Source organism: Lipotes vexillifer, unplaced genomic scaffold, assembly GCF_000442215.2.
Source record: "Lipotes vexillifer unplaced genomic scaffold, Lipotes_vexillifer_v1.1 scaffold447, whole genome shotgun sequence".
Classification (NCBI taxonomy): domain Eukaryota; kingdom Metazoa; phylum Chordata; class Mammalia; order Artiodactyla; family Lipotidae; genus Lipotes; species Lipotes vexillifer.
Window position 1 is genome coordinate 750,748 of NW_006786302.1, and position 18,281 is coordinate 769,028.

Sequence of the window (18,281 nt, forward strand, 5' to 3'; positions counted from 1 at the left end):
CTGCTACCAGCTTATTCCGTTCTCTGTAAAATAAAATTGTCCTTAAAAGTGTTACTTGAACAAAGTGTTTTTGTGAGAATCTTAACAATAAAAATTATTTTCAGATATAGGGAAAGTAACTTTCAAAAGAAATAGCTATTTCTGATTGTCTTAAAATTTGTATATCATCAAATGGTATAAATACTCTTGTCAATTCAGGAGAGAATCACTGGCACATTCTTCTTTCATATCCATGACATAATAAATCTAACAGAGTCAGACTTTTTTTTACTGTAAAATAGTTTAAGTCTTTTTCATTTATATTAATGATTTTCTTTCAATAACCTACAACAGCTATCATACTTAGCAAAGAAAGTATTAATGGCAAGAAAAGAATGATCCTCTATCACTGCTGACATTAAATAATGTGCTGGTAGCCTTTACCAACTCAAGAAGATAGAAAAAAATAAGAGGTAAAAATTTACCTAGAAAAAAAGAAAAAAAACAAAAAACGCTTTAAGTATATAAACCAAAATGTTAATGGCTACCTGTGGGTAATGGCATTACAGGTGTGCTGGGAGACAATTCTCTATAGCTCTCTTGAATTTCTGCACATCTTGCAAGCAGAAGCACTAAATCCCTTTATTCTATCTTTTCAAGGATATCTGTATAGAGAATAGCCTTGGAAGACAGAGAAAGTGTCTCCCTCTGGAGCAAAGGGTAGATCAGACCTGTTCACTGTTCTGTATAATAAATAACTTCTCCCTTTAGGGCAAAGGTCAGGTAGATTTATTGCCCATTAAAAAGATTTGGGATTCCTCTCCTATAATACAATCCACTGTATATGTAGTTGTCACCCGGCCTTCTTTGCATCCCTTTGTGAGAAACAGGGCTCAGAGAAGAGGCACAAATGCTGATATATGGCTACCGCGATTGCTATGAGAAAAAATGCTTTCCTCTCTATCTGACCCAGGAGTCTCATGTCTTCCGCCATAATCCATGAAACTAATTAGCTTGCAAGTAGGGTAAAACCTCAGATGCTTCATCTCAGACAAGGCAATTTCTATTTTCATTATTCTTATATACATTTTCTAATTCTTCTGTAATGAACATTATTACATTACTTGAATAAAAAGTTCTCAGTTATCATGGGGATAGGAGATAATGAAGGTCTGAACTATATTGATGATGAAAAGGATAGGGCAGAGCTATTTAGAAAGGCAGACGATTAACATCCACTCTCTCACACTTTATGAATTTAACCCGGGTTTTAGCTTATCAGAAAAGGTTTGATGAAAGATTTTGTTTTGCAAATTATAGCTAATTTATAGCTAAAAATGTCAGTGGAAAAAAATTTTAAACTAAAACCAATGGGGAAAAAAATCCCGCAGATTAGCCGTGAAAGGATAAAATATTTGAAGAATTTTGAGGAGACATTTTTGATGAACTCCTGACTATTGTAATATTTAACATGGTAATAAAAGCACTTTATATAAAAAGCATATTGCTATAGAATGGGATTATTTAAAATTATTGTCTATTTAAGTGCATTTAAAAATTAAACTTTGGTTCAGGTTATTTTTAAATTTAGAATCTTATAACAGCAATGTCTGTGTCATATTAAGCTGTAAATATGCTCTGTATTTACATAAGAGAACAGCTATATAATATTCATTTCTAAAAATTTTATGGAAGGAAAAACTCAGCAGAAGCTAAGAGGCTGGTTTCAAGGCCAATCACTCACCAAGAAAAGACAATCCTAAGAATATGCTTTACAAACAAATAAGTGAATAAGATGGTCATGCCGCCTTCTCTCCTTCCCTCTCGTCTAACTTTACTTTGTCCTAAGCAGCAGTAGTAACGTGGTCTATAAGCAAGAAATCTGGAATGGAAGTTATGGCCCTTCCTCTCTTAAGGTGAAAGTAAACAGTTCAAATATCTATTTAAAACTAAAGAAAATTACTTCTAACAACAGCTTTGGATGTCAAGCTGCTCAGAAATCCCAAAGCATGGCAGTAAGCACCATGCATACTGCCTCAGAAGGGCTTTTGACCGTTACCCAAACAAACGTGTGATCTTGAAAAAAAAACTGAGTGATTAAACTGAGACTGAGAACAGTTAAATATATCCCTTTAGGTAAGCCAACTGTTAATAATTAAGGAATTTAATAGTTTGTGTTTATTCTTCCTATTTATCTTATAAATCTAATGATTAATAAGTATTCTTAATTTACCTAAGCAATATTTTTAATAGAAATACATTAGTAAAAAGTGTTTGCTTTTTGCTTGCCTCTATAGTTTTAAGAAATCACACTGTTATGAAGGCAATGGTCAGGACTACTGCATATTTAGTGGCAATCTTCAAAAAATAATACAAAGTACCTAGAAGAATAAAAGCTTCAACAACTTTAGCCTTGTAAATTCAAATCCAAAAACTGACATCAAGTAGCTCACATGTAATTTCACAAACGCAACCTTCACTATATTTAAACATTCAGAAATAAAAGTTATAATTCTTTCCTCAAATCTCACATTGTACTCTGTCCCTACAACTCTACTGAGGTCACCTTTACCCAGGTCACTGTAAGGTATCTCTACTGACAATGGCCTGGTCTTTCCTATTAACTGTTGCGGCATTTGTCACACAGACCCCCTCGCCACCCTTTGCCGTGTAACTTCTGCTTCTCTGTCCTCCTTGCTCCCCCTCTCCTGACTCCTAAAATACCTGAATTCCTCAGGGTACGCGCTCCTCCATTCTTGCCCCACTCTCTTTAGGTGACATCTCGATACCTATAGATCACTTTTCCACAAATCCTCATACATTTATTTCCAGTCTGGCTGTTCTGACCTCTAGACGCATATCTAATTAATACTATCTAACTGATGCTTCTATTGGACACTCCGATGATCAACTAAATTCAACAAGTACAAACCAAACATTCTTCTTCAAACAACCTGTCCCTTTTCCTGAGTGCCCTCTCAGGGAATAGTCCAATCAACTTCAGAGTGGACCCAGACAACTTTTTCTATACATACACAAGTTTCAGTAATTCAATATCTTTTCGATCTGCCACTTCTATCCCCACAGCCACTGCCCACACTGCCTTCTGCTTGGATTTTTAAATAATACTCTAACTGGTTTCTGCCATGGCCCTTCCCTTCTGGCTCACTGGCTACAGGATAAATTTCAAGATCTTTAGCAAGGAACACAAGGCCATAATGAACTGGCCCCTGTCTAATGCTTATCTCCTACCCTCCCATCCTTCACAGGCTACATCCTAACTCTGTATGCATTACTTTAACAGATTCTTGTCTTTTTTACATCTCCTGCTTAGTCTACTCTTTACTCTCATTTTCCTGCTAGTCACATACTTGAGAATCCAGATTAGGTATCTTTTCCACTGTGAGACCACCCCTGAATACCCTAGAACTGACTGCTTCTCTCCTCTGCCCCATCGTTGTACACTCAAATATTTTCATTAGTGTGAACAAAGTATGGTCCCTGAGACCATTTCAGGGGAAATGCAAAGTCAGAAATATGTTCACAATAACACTAAGATGTTAGTGTATCTTTCTCTCTCATTCTCTAAAGAATGTGTATTTGAGCTGAGATTACGTGACAAGAGATATCTGAACATCCGGATTGCAGAAGCAGATGAGCATCTGGCTATCTTTCTGTTAAGCCACACGTTAAAGATATTTGCAAAACCAATGACACTCTTCTCACCGATACTGTCTTGGAATATACAGTTGTGTTTCATAAAAATATATTATTAACATGTAACAGTTATACTGTTTTTTAAACCAATTAATAAATTTAAATTTTTTCTAGTTTTAATTTCTGATTGTGTAAATGTCGACATACCCACATACAGAAAAGCCCTTTAGTCTCCTCAGTTATGCTAAAAAGTATCAAGGGGTCCTGAGAGCAAAACACTTCAGACACAGAGATAGAGCAATTACTTAAGAGTCTTCACAAAGACTGAGACCAAGCCTTAACCACTGTTTTGTTTTTTTGTTTTTTTTTGGCCGCACCGCGCAGCATGTGGGATCTTAGTTCCCCAACCAGGGATTGTACACATGCCCCTTGCAGTGGAAGCGCAGAGTCTTAACCACTGGACCACCAGGGAAGTCCCATCAATCACTGTTTTATTTCAAGGGTCACAGGAGAGGCACACAACACAATAAGCATCCCATGTAAGGTTTGTTGAATAAAATGAATAAATTAGTGAACTCACATTCCTTAAGATTTGACACATTAAAATATATTTGGGGAAACTTCTATCTATAATAGAATGAAGATACTGGCAACTTATCTCTCCAAGGAACAACTATAAACCTGGACAAAATTGTGGAAAACCACCATTTCAAGGCTCTAGAAATTGAACAAAAACAACAAACTGAGAAGCGTTTTCAATAAGAAAAACTGCTGAACTATGGATAAGAACAGTGATTGTCTTCGGCATTCTGGCCTGGGGTTGTTCTCATTCCCTGGCTCATGCTTAGTTTGCATGAAGTAGTTCCAGGGTGGGGCTGGCGATGAAAACCAGCATCTTTGCTGCCAGAGAGTCAACCTGAATTGACACAGAAGGCCAGAACCCCACCACCCAGTCATTCCGTTGATAAAAATAGCAAGCAGGGTAGGAAAGGGAGGGAGTGGAAAAAAAAAACATAGTTCTATTAGCCTACGGTTGTGGTCCCACTGTGGGGGAGCAGCAGCCAGTAGACAAGCCAGAAATTTAAGAGGGATATTGCAGAAATCAGAGAGCCACGGGGGCACTAGATAAGACAGCCACTCATCCCTGGCACTCATCCCTGGCAGACAGGGTAAGTATGTGGGGAAGACCTGAGAAGGGCTAAGCTCTGCAGAGACCCCTCACTGACAGGGAGACTGTGTGCACACACTGGGGAGGTCTACAAGGGTCCAAGCTCTCTACACCATCCTTAGTCAACGAGGAGCCTGCACATGAGGGAACTCCTGGGTGAGCCCGACAGAAAGTAAATGCTAGGGCTTACCTGAAAAATGCCTGAACATTGAGCACACTCCCCAACACACATGTATATCTATCAGTGGAAGGTGGAAGCCTTACTGGCTCATGGTAAGGCTTACTGGCTCACGCTTGAGCACAACGCCTGACCAACCAATGGTTGCTAACTAATCCACGTACGTATGGGGCAACCCCTAGAAAGCAAGACTAAACAAACAAACAAACCCCCCCAAAACCTAGACACCAGTGGTTGTGACAAAGTAACAAACACTGCAAAACCTGACATTTTACTAAAAGCAAACAAACAAAAAACTAGCAACAGTTACAACTCTTAGGTGGGAAATAATGAGAATCCAGAGCTGCTATAATATATGACCTAAACTGTCCAGTTTTCAATAAAAATTATGGCAGTTGGGAAAGCAAGGAAAAAAGTATTCAAGAGAAACTTCTCTGAGTGGGCCAAGATAGGTTTGGCAAAGTCTATAAAGAGGAATGAAGGGAGGGAGGGAGGGAGGGAGGGAGGAAGAAAACAATGTTTAGAGAATTAAAGTATGACAACAATGACTTAAACAGAGAATATGAATAAAGAACAATTACAAAGAAATACTGGATTTGAAAAGTAAAGTGACTGAAAATGTATTAGGTATGTTCAACAGCAGATGTGAGATGGCAAAAACAAACAAAAAAATCAGTAAATTCAACACCCCAAATTTCATGAAAACCATTAATCTACAGATCCAAGTAACTCAAAAAACCCCAGGAAGAATCATTGCAAAGGGATCCTAAACACATTAGTCAAACAAAAGAGAAAACAGCAACGAAAAAAAAAAAAATTCATCACAATTAACGGCCGACTTCTCATCAGAAACACTTAAAGCAAGAAAGAAGTGGGATGACAATCTACTAAAAGGAAAAGTCAAATAAGAATTCTATACCCAACAAAATAAAGGCAAACAGTCATGAATGACCACATACTGTAAAATTCCATTTATATGAAATATCCAGAAAAGGAAAATCTATAGAGACAAAAAGTAGATTTATTTGCTATCTAGGGCTGTGGGGTTTGGGGACAGAATGGGGAGTAACTGCTAATGGGTACATGGGGCTTCTTTTTCATGTGAAAATGTCCTAAAATTGACAGAGGTGGTGATTGCACAACTCTGTAAATATACTAAAAACTACTGAATTTTACATTTTAAATGAGTAAATTGTATGGTATGTGAATTATATCTCAAAAAACCTGTTTTGTTTTGTTTTTTTGCAGTACGTGGGCCTCTCACTGTTGTGGCCTCTCCTGTTGCAGAGCACAGGCTCCGGACGCGCAGGCTCAGCGGCCATGGCTCACGGGCCTAGCCGCTCCGCGGCATGTGGGATCTTCCCAGACCGGGGCCCGAACCCGTGTCCCCTGCATCGGCAGGCGGACTCTCAACCACTGCGCCACCAGGGAAGCCCAAAAAACCTGTTTTTTAAAAATGGCAAAATCAAGATATTCTTAGATCAATGAACACTGAGAGAAATCACAGCTGAAGATACGTCTTACAGTAAATACTAAGGAAAATTCTTATAGACTGTAAGGAAATGACACTAGACAGTAACCTGAATTCACAGGAAGAAATTAAGAGTGCCAAAATTGGTACATTTATAGGTAAAAACAAAGAACTGTATAAATATATATTTCTCTTTAATTCTCTTATTTCTTTAAAAAATAAGACTGTATAAAACGATAATTGTAACATTCTGTTGTTGAGTTAATAACAAATGTAGATATAATCTATACTACACAGAGAACACAAAGGAAGGGAAGGTAACGGAGCTATACTGGAGCAAAGTTGCTGTAGTATACTGGATTTAAGTCAATATTAACCTGTAGTAATTAGCATGCACATTATAATCCCTAGATCAACATTTTAAGAATATAATTTAAGAAACATAGTTTTAAGAAATCATAGAAATTTAAATAGTACACTGAAAAATAGTTTTTAAAAAAAGGCAGCAAAGATGGGAGAGAAAAAAAGACCTGAAACGTAAGAACAAAGAGCAAAATGGCAGATATAAATCTAACCTTATCAATAATTACATGAAATGTGAGTGGATTAAACACTGCAATCAAAAGCAAAGACTGCCAGTGCAATCAGGCAAGAAAAGGAAATAAAAGTATTCATACCGGAAAAGAAGTTAAATTATGTCTATAAGCAGATGACATAATCCCATATGTAGAAAATCCTAAGAAATCCACAAACTTTTAGAATAAATGAGTTCAGTAAGGTCACAGGATATAAGATCAGTATACAAAAATATTTGCATTTCTATATACCAGCAGTGAAAAATCCTAAATGAAATTATCTACAGTGGCAGCAGAAAGAATAAAATATTAATAATTTAACAATAAAAGTACAAGATTTGTACACTGAAAACTACAAAGCATTGGTCATGGAAATTGAAAATCTAAATAAATGGAGAGATATTCTGTGGTGATGGACTGGAAGACATGTTAAGATGACATACTACTCAAAGTGATCTACTGATTCAATAAAATCCCTATAAAAATTTCAGCAGGCTTTTTTTTTGTGGAAACTGACAAGCTAATCCCAAAATTTATATGGAAATGCAAATGACCCTTAATAGCCAAAAGAATTTTTGAAAAGAACTAAGTTAAAAACTTACATGTTGATTTTGAAAGCAGATTTGGGGTTGCTTGGACTTTGGGGTGGGAACAGGGACACACTGCAAATAGGCATAAGGATCTTTTAACAATGATGGAAATGGTCTAAACTGAATTGTGATGATGGTTGCACAACTCTATAAACTTACTAAAAATCCCTGAATTTTACACTAAGTGGGTGAATTTTATGGTATATAAATTACACCTCAATAAAGCTGTTCAAAAAAGATTCTACATGAATGTTCAGACTCTTTATTCATATTAGCCAAAAACTGGAAACATTTCAGATGTCCTTCAACAAGAAAATGGCTTATAGGAAGAAAAGAACTTAAAAGAAAAAAAAGAAAAATCCAAAGAAAGAAAAATTCAAAGACAATGTGTAAAACTAACTAGATAAAGCAGAGACTAGGGATAGTGAGACCACTTAGGAGACAACTACAGAAGTCTAAATAAAGGTTTTGAGGGTCTAAATTAAATAGTAATGAAGAAGGATAGATGTAAAAGGGCAGAATCATGGGTCATTGGCAATGACTAATAATAAACAACAAAAACGGTTAATATTTATTGAGCACTTACTATATACCAAGCATTGTATTAAGTATAATACTTAAGTCATTTCACTGTCACAATTCTATAAAGTACTGTTGTTCTCTATTACCGAGAGATATACTGAGTTTGGAAGGGTTATATAAATTTACCCAAAGTTATAGACACGGAAAAGTGAACGGCTACTGTGTATATGTGTTTCAGTACCAGGGGTCGGGGGAAGAAATGACAAATGATTGTGAGGTCTTGGATCCCCAGCCTCATGATCATTTCTCAAGTAACTGTGGGATCTTGGTAATTTTGTTATTTTAGGGAATGAAAAACAATCTCACTCCCAGGATCTGGCATCCATACGGCTTTTTATTTTATGAGCAGTTACTAAAAATACGAAATCATGGGAATTCCCTGGTGGTCTAGTGGTTAGGACTCTGAATGTTCACTGCCGAGGGCCGGGTTCAATCCCTGGTCGGGGAACTAAGATCCCACAGCCACTGGGTGTGGATAAAATAAAATAAAATAAAGTAAAACAAAATAAATAAAAGTTACAAATAGAAAAGTTTTTAATAAATAAATAAATAAATAAAAATACTAAATCAGGAGTCTTTTTCACAATTTCCAAAGAGTCAACAAATCTTTAGCATAATCATATACCTTTCTTCCATATGGTTTTTCTACCATATTGCTGTCACTGTCAGAATTTTCACTCTGAACTGGTTTTGTGAACCCAGATTTGGGCATCTTATAGCTGTTCAACTAGCTTCTTCTTTTATCAGTCTTCTCATCCTGGATCTGCAAAGAATGGATATATAAGGGTTATTTGTATACGTATGCAATAAAACCTACTTAAAGTGTATGCACCACAATTAGTGCAATTTGGTTTCTTCCATGTCTCTATAATTTACTTTCTCAGAGAGGCTATCCTAGCCTAAAGTAAGTTTTCATTTAACAATTTGAGCTTCTAATTAAAGTTCTCTTGCTCAAGTCCATTCAGCCTGTCACTGAAAAGAGAACTACTTTTATATTTCTTCCCATCTTCTCTAGACTAGTACCTAACCTCCAGCTTTTTGGGTAACCAGCAGCAGTCCAAGTGGAGGCAAAGTGTTTGTCACCCCACCCAGCATGGCTCCAGTGGCATGAGCTCCTAACAGATTCTCTGGTAGTTCTGCATTGGTCTGTAAATTATTTCTAAAGACTCAACCAAGAACTTGATAGGTGTGATCAGTAATTTTACAACGAATTCTATTTTAAGTTAAATTAAGCCCTTACTACTTAAAATCCCCAGAGTGGTTTATTTTCATTCACTGAACCCCCAGATATCCCCAGGTATTCAGTCACTTTATCAACCTTTTCACTGATTTAATCCTTATCATACTACACTGTAATTATCACTTTACATATCATTTTCTTTCCAACTTGTTTAGCCTTCTGTCTCCTCCTCTACAAGCTGATTTAATAGGTCAAAGAGCCTCTTACAAGCTTTTTTTTTTTCCTCTTAGAAGTTTTTGCTTGAGAGATCCAGAAAAAATTCCAAAATGTGGGTTTTATATATAAAAGGGGTAGCCATGAGGCTAGACCTGTGTTGCTGTCTGATGACCTATTAGTCACACTTGGTTGTTGAAAGTTAAATTAATTAAAGTTGGTACCACACTACATAGTGCATCTGTGTAGTCTGCACTAATATCTACTCTATGACCACAGGAAGCTCTACTGCACAGCACTGGGCTAGACAGGCTGCTGGCCAACAGGAACAGGACCTGGGCCACAACAAGAAGCACAATGACTGACAAGCCTAATTTTAAATACTTCATGCTATAAATTTCCTATAAATGGGTATCATAGATATAAGTAAGCTACATTCTAGGACCTATATGAATTATTAAAACTCAGACATCCTGAACAGAAAATTAGTAAAATCTATATTCTTCAAATTGTTCTACTGGTGCTTTAAAATCTGTTTGGTTTCAATAGAAACAAAACCAAAAAACCCTTAAATGAACTGAGTTAATTGATAAATTATTAAAACTAGTTTATATTAATCTGAATGTAGCCAAATTAGAGTATACTGCAACACACAAAAAACTGTCACAGTTCAAATAGTTCAAATCTTTCATTTTATAGAGGAGGAAACAAACTTGAAGAAATAAAGGAAAAATTTTGACACTACACAGAAGAGGCAAAGTTTCCCTTGAGGTCATTGAACTGTTTCTACTATTACCATATAAACGGAATCATTTAAACTTAGTACTGTCCTCAAAGCCAGCCCTATGCAAAGCTTACAGAGTTAGAGTTACAAGTCATATATAAAGAGAAAAATTCTGACTCAGAAGCAAAACCGAGGTGCATAATATCAACAGGCATTAACCTAGGTGAGACTGTGAAGATGAAGCAGTTATCTCCTTTTGTAGACCAAGCAAAACAAGTCACTGGGGAATGAAGAACTGTCATGAATATTTCTGGAGAAAATTAAACATGGCAATAATATTATATTAATAGACTGTATGTTTAAAAAGCTTGTATTATTTTTCAATAACTGTACTTGGGGCTTCCCTGGTGGCGCAGTGGTTTAGAATCCGCCTGCCACTGCAGGGTACACGGGTTTGAGCCCTGGTCCGGGAAGATCCCACATGCTGTGGAGCAGCTAAGCCTGTGGGCCACAACTACTGAGCCTATGCTCTAGAGACCACGAGCCACAACTACTGAGCCTGCGTGCCTAGAGCCCGTGCTCCGCAACGAGAAGCCACTGCAGTGGGAAGCCTGTGCACCGCAAGAAAGAGTAGCCCTGGCTCGCAGCAACTAAAGAAAGCCTATGTGCAGCAACAAAGACCCAACGCAGCCATAAATAAATAAATAAATTAAAAAAAATAATAACTGTACTTGGAAAATTTTTAGCATTAACAAAACTCACAAATGGATTTTTAAAATATCACTTCAGTCAACAACGTACGTAATAAATAATTAGGTTCTGGGCCCAAGATATATACTGTAATCCTTAGAACAATCAACACACAAAGATGATCAAAATCACATTGGGTAAATTAAACTTGAATATTTAAAAATATACAAATAACCCAACAGAAGGCAGAAAAAGAAATACTGAGGAATGAAAAACAGAAGGAACAAACAAAACAATAATAAAATGATAGACCTAATCCAAACATAGCAATAATTATATAAAATGCAAATATTAAACACACCAATTAAAAGACAGATTGCCAGAGGAGAGGAAAAAAATGACCAAACTGTACACTAACAAGAAATTCACTTCAAATATAATGGTATAAGTAGGTTAAAAGTAAAAGAATGGAAAAAGATATGCCATGCAAGCATAATCAAAGGAAAGCTGGAGTAACTGTATTAATATCAGACAAAACAGACCTCAAAGCAAAGAGGGGCATTACATATTATATACTAATAAAAGGCCCAGTTCACTAAACATGTATGCAACTAGCAACAGAGTTTCAAAGTACAGGAAGCAGAAACCAACAAAACTGACAGAAGAAATAAACAAATTGATAGTTACATCTGGAGACTTCAACTACTCTCTCAGTAAGACAGAAAATCAACAAGGATATAAAAGAACTAAAAACATGCCATCAATTTGAATTGACTGGATCTAACTGACATTTACAGAAAAATCTGCACGACAAACAGAATACTCATTCTTTTCAAGGACACACAATATTCACCAGGCTAGGCCACATCATGGATCATAAACAAACATTAATAAATTTAAAATTAAAATCATACAAAGTTTGTTCTCACACAACAAAGAAATCCAGGGCTTCCCTGGTGGCGCAGTGGTTGAGAGTCCGCCTGCCGATGCAAGGGACGCGGGTTCGTGCCCCGGTCCGTGAGGATCCCACATGCCGCGGAGCGGCTGCGCCCGTGAGAGGCCCACGTACCGCAAAAAAACCCAAAAAAACAAAAAAACCCCAGAATCAATTATAGAAAGATAACAAAAACATATCCAAATTAAAAAACAAAGAAAAATCAATGAGGCTAAAAACTGGTTTTCCAAAAAAAAAAAAATAAAAATGAAAAATAAAATTTATAAACCTCTTAGCCACACCTATTAGAAATGACAGAACACGTTACCAACTTTATACAAATAAATTCAACAAATTAAATGAAACAAATTCCTTGAAAGGCACACACTACCAAAGCTCACTGAAGAAAACAATCTCAATAATCCAATACTTATTAAAGAACTTGATTTCATATTTAAAAACAAAGAAAACCCAGATGGCATCAATGGTGAATTCTACAAAACACGTACGCGGAAGAAATATTAGCAATTCTACACAAACTCTCCTGAAAAGGAAAGAGAACATATTTTATGAGGTCATCAATACCCTGATAGCAAAGCAGAATAGTCTTTTACAAGAAAACTACAGACCAATATACCTCATAATCATATAACAAAATCGTCAACAAAATATTAGTAAATCAAATCCATCTTTATAAAAAAGGATAATACATCAAGACCAAGTGGGATTTATACCAGAAACTTGAGGTCAGTGTAATGTTTGAAAATCAATCTATGTAAATCACTGTATTAACAGACTAGGAGACATAAATAACCATTTCAACAGATATAGAAAAAGCATTTGATAAAATTTAATACCGTTAATGACAAAACTCTCAGCAAACTAGTACTAGAACACAACGTGAATGCTTTCTTTCTCTCCTAAGGTCAACAATGAGGCAAGCATGTTCGCTCTCATCACTTTCTCCTCCCAGCTTCACTGAGGTATAACTGACAAACAAAAATTGTATATAGTTAAGGTGTACAATGTGCCAATTTGATAAATGGATACACTGTGAAAGGGTTAGCACAATCAAGTTAAGTACCATCTCCTCACATAGCTAGCATTTTGTGTGTGTGTTGAGACCGCTTAAAATCTACTCTCAGCAAATTTAAAGTATACAATACAGTATTATTAACCACAGTCACCATGCCGTACACTAGGTCCCCAGAACTTACTCGTCTTATAACTGAAAGTTCATACCCTTTTACAGTATCTCCGCATTTCCCCTACTCCCAAGCCTCTGGCAACCACCACTCTACTCCCTGATTCTGTGAATTCAACATTTTTAGGTTTCACATCTAAGTGAGATCACACAGTATTTATCTTTCCGTCTGGCTTATTTCACTTATTTAGCATGTCCTCCAGGTTCAACCCTGTTGTGACAAGTGGCAGGATATTCTTTTTTTTAATGGCTAATATCCCATTGTAAATGTATATACAGTTGACCATTGAACAACACAGGTTTGAACTGTGAGGGTCCATTTGTATGTGGATTTTTTTTTCTTTTTAAATTTATGTTTTGGCCACACTGCGGGAATTGTGGGATCTTAGTTCCCCGATCAGGGATTCAACCCAGGCGCCCTACAGTGAAAGCGCCCGAGTCCTAACCACTGGACTGCCAGGGAATTCCCAAGGATTTTTCTTTTTTTTTCAACAAATACATACTACATGATCTGTATGTAGTTGGTTGAATGCGAGGATGTGGAACTGCAGACACAGAGGGCCAAATGTGAAGTTATACGCAGATTTTTGATTGCACACAGGATTGGCGTCCCTAACACCCATACTGTTCAAGGCTCAACGTTTTCTTTAATCATTCATTCATCAACAGACACTGAGGTCGATACTATACATTGGCTATTGCAAACAATGGTGCGATGAGCATGGGAGTACAGCTAATTCTAATTTTATTTCCTTTGGAGATATACCTGAAAGTGGGATTGTGGGGTCAGATGGCAGTTCTTTTAATTTTCTGAGGAATCTCCATACTGTTTTCCATAGTGACTGCACCAATTTACATTCTTACCAACAGTGTGCAAGGGACCCTTTCTGCCACACCCTTACCAACTCTTTCTTTCGCTTTTTTCTTTCTTTTTTTTTTTGGCGGTACGCGGGCCTCTCACTGCTGTGGCCTTTCCCGTTGCGGAGCACAGACTCCGAACGCACAGCTCACGGGCCCAGCCGCTCCGCGGCATGTGGGATCTTCCCGGACCGGGGCACGAACCCATGTTCCCTGCATCGGCAGGCGGACTCTCAACCACTGTGCCACCAGGGAAGCCCTCGCCTTTTTGGTAACAGCCATCTTAAGAGGCATGAGGCATATCTCACTGTGGTTTTGATTTGCATTTCCCTTGTGATTAGTGATGTTGTACAACCTTTTAATATACTTAGCCCTCTGTATGTCTTCTTTGGAACAATGTTCAGGTCTTTTGCCCATTTTTTAGTCCTTTTTTTCTTTTTTTTTTTTGCCATTGACTTGTATGGGCTCCATATATTTTTTGGATATTAACCCCTTATCAGATGCACGTTTTGCACATATTTTTCTCCCATTCCATAGGTTGCTTTCCATTTTGTTTCCTTTGCTGTGCAAAATATTTTTTATTTGATGCAGTCCCACTTGTTTATTTTTGTTGCCTGTGCTTTTGGTGTCATATCCATAAAATCACTGTTAAGACCATTGTCAAGGAGCTTTTCCTGATATTTTTGGTAGGAATTTTATGGTTTCAAGCCTTGCATTTTTTAATTGATTTCAAGTCAATTTTTGTGTATGACACGAGTCCAATTTCATTCTCTTGCATGTGGATATACACTTCTCCCAGCACCAATTACTGAAAAACTATCCTTTCCCCATTTTGAGTTCTTGTCAAAGATTAGTTGACTGTATTACGCATGGGTTTATTTCTGGGTTCTTTATTCTGTTCCATTGGTCTTTTTATGCCAGTACCATACTGTTTTGATTACCACTGCTTTGTAGTATAGTTTGAAACCTGGAAGTGTGATGCCTCTAGCTTTGCTATTCTTTCTCAAGACTGCCTTGGCTATTCAAAGTCTTTTGTGGTTCCACATGAATTTTAGGATTATTTTTCCTACTTCTGTGAAAAATACCATGAGAATTTTGATAGAGATTGCACTGAATCTGTAGACTGCTTTTGGTAGTATGGACATTTAATAATATTAACCCTTCCCGATCAATGAACACACTGGATATCTTTCTATTTATTCATGTCTTTAATTTCTCTCATCAACATCTCATACTTTTTCAGCGTACAAATCTTCTACCTCCTTGGTTAAATTTATTCCTAGGTATTTTATTTTTTGATGCTATTATAAATGGGATTTTTCCCTTAATTTCTTTTTCAGAAAGTTCACTGTTAGTGTATATAAATGCAATTGCTTTTCATATGTTGATTTTGTATCTGGCAACTTTGCTGAATTTATTAGCTCAATTTTTTTGATGGAGTCTTTATGGCTTTTTACCATGTTATTTACAGAGACAATTTAACTTCTTCCTTTTTTTTTTTGGCGGTATGCGGGCCTCTCACTGTTGCGGCCTCTCCCGTTGCGGAGCACAGGCTCCGGACGCACAGGCTCAGCGGCCATGGCTCACGGGCCCAGCTGCTCTGCAGCATGTGGGATCTTCCCGGACCGGGGCACGAACCCGTGTCCCCTGCATCGGCAGGCGGACTCTCAACCACTGCGCCACCAGGGAAGCCCTTAACGTCTTCCTTTTTGATTTGGATGTCTTTTCGTTTTCTCGCCTAACTGCTCTGGCTAGGACTTATAGTACTATATACTGAATAGAAGTGGTGAGAGTGGGCAAGCTTGTTTTGTTCCTGATTTTGGAGGAAAAGCTAAGTTTCTCACTGTTGACTATGATGTTACCTCTTGGTCTGTTATATATGGCCTTTATTATATTACATTCCTTCTATACCTAACTTGTTAGGAGTTTTTATCATGAAAGGATGTTGAACTTTGTCAAAAACCTTTTCTGCATCTACTGAGGTGACTGCACCACTTCTATTCAAAACTGTACTTACTGATGGCCCTAACTAGTTCAATAAGGCAAGAAATAAAAGCTATGTAGCGAAGAAAGGAAGAAGTAAAGCAGGTTTTATTTCTGGATGACATGATCATCAATGGAGACAAACGCAAGGTATCTATAAAGAGGCTACTAAAAATTATAAGTATAGGAAGGACAAAGGATACACAGTTGATACATGAAAATTTTGTTTCTATATACTAGCAACAAAGAGTTGGATACTGGGCTTCCCTGGTGGCGCAGTGGTTGAAAGTCTGCCTGCCGACACAGGGGACACGGGTTCGTGCCCCGGTCTGGGAAGATCCCATATGCCGCAGAGTGGCTGGGCCCGTGAGCCGTGGCCGCTGAGCCTGCACGTCCGGAGCCTGTGCTCCGCAACGGGAGAGGCCACAACAGTGAGAGGCCCGCGTTCCGCAAAAAAAAAAAAAAAAAGTTGGATACTGAAATTAAAATATAACTCACAATAGTATCAAAAATACTAAATTTTTAGGGATAAATATAACAAAATTTAAGACGTGACAAAAAACACTGCTGAAAGAAATTAAAGACCTAAATAAATGGATATACTATGTTTATATGGATTAGAAGACTCAATAAGAGATCAGTTCTCCCCAAATTGATTTATAAATTCAATGCAATCCTAGTCAAAATCTCAGGATGCTTTTTTTTTATGGTACGCGGGCCTCTCACTGTGGTGGCCTCTCCCGTTGCGGAGCACAGGCTCCAAATGCGCAGGCTCAGCGGCCATGGCTCACGGGCCCAGCCGCTCCGCAGCATGTGGGATCCTCCCGGACCAGGGCACGAACCCGTGTCCCCTGCATCGGCAGGCAGACTCTCAACCACTGTGCCACCAGGGAAGCCCCTCAGGATGCTTTTTTAATAGACACTGACAAACCGTGTCTAGAATGTATATGAAAATGCTAAGGACCTAAAAAAGTCCAAACAATTTTGGGAAAAAAACAAATTCATGGACTTACATTATTTGATTTCACTATAAAGATACAGTAAGCAAGACAGTGTTTACTGGTATAAAGACAGATTTACAGATTAATGGCACAGAATGCAAAGTCTAGTCTAGAAATAGACTTGTACATATGTGTCCAACTAAGTTTCAAAAGTGCTGCCCATGCAGTTCACTGAGGAAACTCCTTTCAACAAATGGTGTTGGAACAACTGTATCTCCGTATGCAGAAAAAAACAAAAAACCAAAACTTTGACTCTTACCTCACTCCATAGAGAAATATTACCTCAAAATGCATCATATACCTAAATGTATAAAGTGAAGTTATATGTTTTCTAGCAGAAAACATGGGAGAATATTTTAGTGATCTTGGGTTAGACAAAGATTTCTTAAATAGGCTATGAAAAACAAACTATAAAGGAAAAATATGGATAAGTGGGACTTCACAATGCAAACTCTTGCTCTTTAAATGACATTGTTAAGCAAATGAAAATCAAGACATACAGGGAGAATATACTTGCAAATTATGGCTTTATAAAGGACTTATATCCAGAATATTTAAATAAATCTTACAAATCAGGAAGAGGATAATCCAATTTTAAAAGGAACAAAAGATTTAAACAGTTCATCAAAGAATATTTAATTAATGGCAAATAAGCACACAGAAAGATGCTCAACCTCCTTAGTCATCAGGAAAATAATGAGATGCCACTATACATCCATGAGAATGGCTAAAGTTAAAGAGAAGGAAGACCAAGTGTTGTCGAAGGTGTAGAGGAACTGGAACTCTCATATACGCCAAGGGTTAGGAGGAAAGACAAAGTAGTACAGCCGCCTTACAAGTGAGAATAGTTGGTGGTATCTTCCCATGGCTAAGAAGAATTATTCTTTTCTTCCATCCTTTGTATGATAGTCTTGGTGACTACTACACTGCTTGTTTTTCAACCTCCTTGCCCTAAGACTGCACAGAGGCACCAATACTTGTTAAGGGCCAACCACCTGCAAGCTCTATGACAGACTTTGCTATCTAACAGCTAAAGGAAACAGTTAAAAGCTTTGATTCTGCCTTTTCAAAGGTGTTTCTTCCTTTACAATAAATACATTCTTGCTCCTTACAGATCAAGGACTCTATGTATTCATCTAACAGCAGCTCACCTCCAGGTTTGACAGTCCATGAATATATGCTGTTACATTCAAGGGTTTTTCACTCTTATTTAGCCACAGCAGTAAAATATATCTTCTTCTAAAATGAAGTAACCCAGCAATCTCTTGGTTTTTTTGTTTTAAATGGCATTCCT

At 37.4% G+C, this 18,281-nt stretch overlaps 1 protein-coding gene across 1 annotated transcript in view; it reads right to left on the bottom strand.

The window, feature by feature from the left end:
- The window catches only part of ANKRD12 (ankyrin repeat domain 12), a 112,971-nt gene that overhangs the window by 72,451 nt on the left and 22,239 nt on the right, over positions 1–18,281 (bottom strand). The window contains exon 2 of the mRNA XM_007458447.1: positions 8,826–8,963. Coding sequence (XP_007458509.1) covers positions 8,826–8,912 — 87 coding nt within the window. The 5' untranslated portion in view covers positions 8,913–8,963. The remainder of the gene's footprint in view (positions 1–8,825; positions 8,964–18,281) is intronic.